This window comes from Penaeus monodon, chromosome 30, assembly GCF_015228065.2.
Source record: "Penaeus monodon isolate SGIC_2016 chromosome 30, NSTDA_Pmon_1, whole genome shotgun sequence".
Taxonomy (NCBI): domain Eukaryota; kingdom Metazoa; phylum Arthropoda; class Malacostraca; order Decapoda; family Penaeidae; genus Penaeus; species Penaeus monodon.
The window spans coordinates 15720225-15725480 of record NC_051415.1 but is presented as its reverse complement, the minus strand read 5'-3'; the positions used below and the strand labels follow the sequence as shown (position 1 = coordinate 15725480).

Here is a 5256-nt window from a genome sequence, read left to right as displayed (position 1 = left end):
ATCAGAATTAGAATTTTGAAAAAAAGAGAATATTCTTATTAATTTTGAATAGTAATTTAAACGCATAGAATTAGTGTTCAAAGTGTAATATTTCTTGCCTTTTTTATTTGTGTTTTGTGTTCTTTTCTACCCACCCAACAGACAGTGCAACAGCATCACCTGAGCGGACCTCACCTGTCAAACGAAGCATGCCTGGGACTTCAGGGGTTTATTCTAAGAAGAAGAAGAAGCTGGATGGTGAGAGAGTCGGCATCCCTTCAGCCATGGCCCTCTCCAGCTCTGGGTTGAAAATTAGGGAGGATGGTGCAGCTGAATCAGACAAGGACAGGAAAGAGGATCTCCAGCATGAGCTGGGGCAGGTTCTCTCAGACATTGAGGGCATTATCAGTTCGAAGCCGGAAGAGAATTACCTGTCCCCCACACCCATGTCCTTTGGCCCCTCAACATCCAAGGTTGCCAAGACCCCCAAGGCTAGCAACTCCAGGAGACAGGGAAGCGCCTCCAAGACACCAAAGAGCAGAGGTCCCAGAACATCCAAGACAAATTTGATCAAGTTGGGAAAAGCAGGTCACATGCAAGTTCCCAAGATCGACCAAGGTGCGAGGGGCAAAACACCAGTTGGGAAAACTCTGGTTTCTATGGAAACCCTTCATGAGAAGTTGCGATTGGCTGGAACGACTGTCACATTGCCTGCTGGAACTGAAGTGACAAAATTAGGCAAAGTTCCAAAGATTAGTGCTCATACAAAGGAGCTCAAGAGTATAGCCCCCAAACCAGTTGCTGTAGCACCAAAAGTAACCTCCACTGACTTGACTAAAAGGAAGGAAACTGCAGAAGTTTCTGGGATACTTCTGCCAGTATCTTCTTCAGTGGTAGTTCAGTATCGCAGTCCAACTCGTGAAGGAAATAGAGCATTTAAACCAAAGATGCCGCGCCAGAGAACTCCAAATTTTGACAAAAAAATTATTCCCAGTCGATCTGTAGTGATTAGTGATATCCCAAAGATAATATCCCAGAGTAATCCTCAAGTTGCAGCTGATAAATTCAGAAGCTTGCCACAAAATCTCAGTAAAGCCTCTGCAGATGAGATGGCCAGAAAGGGGATTAATCCCTTAAGAATTGTCAGGCTTCAGAATAGTCCAGGTGAGATTGTTTGTACACCAGATCTATCAGGGTTACTTGGATCAGTTATGGAAGAGGACAAAGACTCGAGTAAACCTCCCACATTACCAGCAGAGTCTGGACAAGTCCCTGTAAAAGGATCTCTGATTACTCCAGATACATCATCTTCAGCAAATGAGATATCATCACTTTCGAAAGAAAGTACAAAGCCAGATATTAATACTAATGAACCTATTTCAGGGCAAAAATGTTCAAATGATTGCAGTCCTGCAGAGTCGGAGTCTGAGACAGATCAGATGCCTGTTCTTGTGAAAGAGCAGACCCATCCACAAAAGTTGGAACGGACATGGGGATCTCCAGCAAGAAATACATCCAGTTCTGAAACATCAAAGGAACCTTTGCTAATAAAAGAGGAATCCAAGTGTGAAGATGGCAAGTCAGTGCCAGAAAAAGCCCAAGAGAGGAGACCAGATCAACCATTCGAAATGGAATATGATGATGATGCCATTATGCCACATCTTGAGCAGGTAGATGTAACTCTTCCAGAAAATAGGATGGCATCTACTTGTCAAGAAGCTCTGACCTTCAGTCATAATGAGGTAGAAACCCACTCACCAAAGCAAGTGCGAGAAGACACTCTCCAACATACAGTTGAAGTCTCTGGGTTCTCTCAGGAGAGTCATGAAGCTCACACACCCTTGCAGAATCATGTAGCCATACCTTTGCAGACACAAGTTCCATCTCCTACAGCAGTGGATATACATACACAGCCATGTTCATCTGTTGACCAGTCATATTCATCTGTAGAAGCACATACATCTTCATCAGATCATACAGAGATGCAGTCAAATCCACAAACATCACTTCCTTTGCAAGCTGAATCCCATACTCATTTTCGCACCCAGGAGCCAGTCCATGTACAAAGTCATGGCCCCATGACCATGCACCCACATGATCACTCACAGATACAATCTTCAGGATCAATGCAAAGTCACATACAGCCAACATCTATACATATGCCACCAGACCCATCACATACATCAGTCTCAACAGTAAACAGTCAGTTCCTCACACCTGTGTACTCCTCAGCCCATCCAGCCAATCAGGGGCCACCAGCTTCATTGCAGTCTTACCCTTCTGCAACAGTGCATCCTCATTCACAAATTCCAGGTCATTCATCCCAACCATTGCCTTCAAAAAGCCCCTCACCACTGTCACTGCCACAGATTCCACCCACACAAGCTTCATCATTGGCCAATAATCATACACCAGTGCAAATTTCTTCTCAAAGTCACATTGAAAATGTGTCAAGATAGAGATTTACACCTACCAATCAAAACCGTACAAATTCATATTAGAGTTAGGTTTAATATTTGAGGTAGGCAAAAATATAGAACTATTGTAAATGTGAAAATATTGAAGTATTTGTCCCTTTTTTTCTTCTTCCTTACTGTTTTGCACCACTGCTGAGGTTAATCTGCCTTTGTAGGTGTCTATTTTTCGTCCAGCTGCTGCATAATGACAAAGGCATAGAATATCATTGGAACGGGAGTCTGGCGAGAATTTAGATCAGTGAACATAGCATGTATTATGATGCATTGGCATAATGGCCAAAGTGCTTGCTACCTCAATGCAATTTCTTTTCTCCTCCAAGTTTTAACACCTGGAATTGATGTTACATGCATAGTTTTATTTTGTGGCATGTCCATTTCAACTTCAAGTAAACGTAACTAATATAAGGAGTAAGAAAGATGGGAAATGGATGGACAGTGAAAGTGAAAGTGTTTGATCTGACCTAAACTAGCTTATTTAGTTTGTGTTTAGATGTGTGAAATTAAGCATAGTAAATAGAGTATTTAATAGAGTGAATAGTTTTATGCTTTGGAAGTAAAATCTGCAAGACCTATCTTCCGTTTCATATTAATAAGGAAGAAGTTTTGTGGACATGTTGCCAAGGCCAATGTTGCGCGTTTTGTAACATTACTCCCATTATCTGATCTCATTGCTGGAAGTAGATATTTTTACCTTCCACATTTCAAAAACTTTTGGTTTATTTTTCCCATTATTAAGGCAGTGGAAGTCTGTTTTTGTTCAAAGAATTTTTAAAATTGCAGCATTCGTGACTTAGTTTCTATATTGTTTGATGCAATTTATCAGGTAAATTGAATTAGACAATCAGGCCTTCCAATCCTCTGGCTTAACCATATGAAACTGTCTGTTATTGTATTTCAGACACTATACCAAGTGACTGGAGACTTCATGGACTGAATAATAACCTCTTCCTTTTACGATGTATATGTACCTGCAGTTCCCACGATGAACCCTCAGATCATTCTCAGAAATTGTACATTTCCTTGTGTTAAAGAAAAACCTACATAGGCTAAGAATATTTATGGTTTTTCCTCATCCGCATCGTCCCAAGTTAAAGACAGAAATTGGAAGATTAACAAACGCTGTAAAGTTCCCAGAAAGTTAATAATGCTGGATGGGGACAAATCATCGCTGTTTTTACAGCCACTGTTGTATTTGATTTGTTTTTTCTTTAGGATAATTATTGGAGACAAAAATATATCTTCTGGGTGTTCAAGAGTGTAGTGGCCATGTGTTTGAATAAGATTGGTGGGGTCCGGATGTCCTGTTATGTGCAGCAAACATGTGTCCTACATGAATACGTCATTATGTTTGATTGATATTTTTTTCTACTCACTAAGTGTTATGTTATAGTTTGTCATGGATTTTTGTGTGAACCAAAATTTATTGATATCTATTTTATTAGAGCAGTAGGATATCATGTACATTGCATTGTGTATGAGCACCTTTGAAAGTGGTTAGTGTGTGCAGAAATGAGCACGGAAGCTAGTTTGATATAAAAGCCATCTTTATATGCAAGTGCATTACTAAAGTATTTCAATAGTGATTTGGCAAAAAAGATCTTCCTTTGTTTTAAAATCTCAATTTATATTTCCAAGTTTAAGCCTTGTGTGTATTTTGTTTCATTTGTCCACGGCACTTCCCAGTTCATTTTTGCAGCAAACGAATGTAGAGAATAAAGTAAAAAAAAAAAAGAATAAAAAATAAAAACATAAAAAAACATCAATGAATAAATAAAAATGAATTTCGGATTACAGTTGCACCTTACGAGGTTGGTTATCATATGTCTCGCCCGCTCTCGTTATGCTTATTTCAACTTAATCATCAGTAAGGCTAGCTAATGATGAAGCAGAACCTCCATGGAAAATGAATTGAAAGACTGTAGCTCATCCCCAAAATTGTACACTCGTGAGGTGTAGTGTACTGTAGTCCATATAATTTATTGTATCACCTGACAAGATCATCACCATACCCACAAACTTGTAAATAGTTGAAAAACGAACTTGTCACGTCATTTCATTAAAAGAATAACCCATTTCATTAAGGTTTTCTTGATTTTCCTTTCCCTTACTTTTTGTTCGGTATGTGCTGTCTCTTTTTCACATATTATCAAATATTAATTGGGACGTTTCATCCTTGTTTGCTGTAGGTAAATACAAATGGTAGTAGCAGGGTCGGTTTGTGCACAACTGCATTGTTTTTTTTCCACCAGGCAAGTCCACCAGGCAAGTCAACGCTGTCAGCTATAAGCATGCAAATACTTATCAGCAATCTAAGCTAGTATGTATGTATGTATTTGCTATTTAAATAATGTGACCATAATATCGCATTGCAATATGTAACTATAACTGACTGACTATCACACATGCTTCGGAAACGGAGAATACCGTATCAATAGTGGTCGATCTTAATAATAGATTGCAATGACGACAAGCAATAGAAACGATCCTTACCAGAAAGGGAGGAAGTAGGAAAGGGAAATTCTCGATTTCAGGAGGTATCCCGTCGGTGGGAAAGCGAAGTCCCATATTTGAGTCCTGGTGCAGTATTCACGAATGGTTATAGACTTAAATATATTGTTGACATATTTTGCTTGACTCCTTAACACTCGATTTTCGCGTATGACTCGGCTGATGTTAAAGGCCGTTCTAGGACGGCCTCAAAGTTATCTTTGAGACGCCTACAGCAGTCTGCGATTTTACAGTTATTGAAGATGATCGTAACTTCACATCAGAAATTATACGGAATACTTTCCTGCCACTT

General features: G+C 39.5%; 1 protein-coding gene across 2 annotated transcripts in view; it reads left to right on the top strand.

Annotated features, from left to right (window-relative positions):
* The window catches only part of LOC119592557 (lysine-specific demethylase 4A-like), a 40308-nt gene extending 35775 nt beyond the window's left edge, over positions 1 to 4533 (top strand). For both annotated transcript variants that reach the window (XM_037941427.1, XM_037941426.1), the window contains one exon: positions 142 to 4533. In XM_037941427.1, the coding sequence (XP_037797355.1) occupies positions 142 to 2438 (2297 nt within the window). In that variant the 3' untranslated portion in view covers positions 2439 to 4533. The remainder of the gene's footprint in view (positions 1 to 141) is intronic.
* Positions 4534 to 5256: the final 723 nt, after the last annotated feature.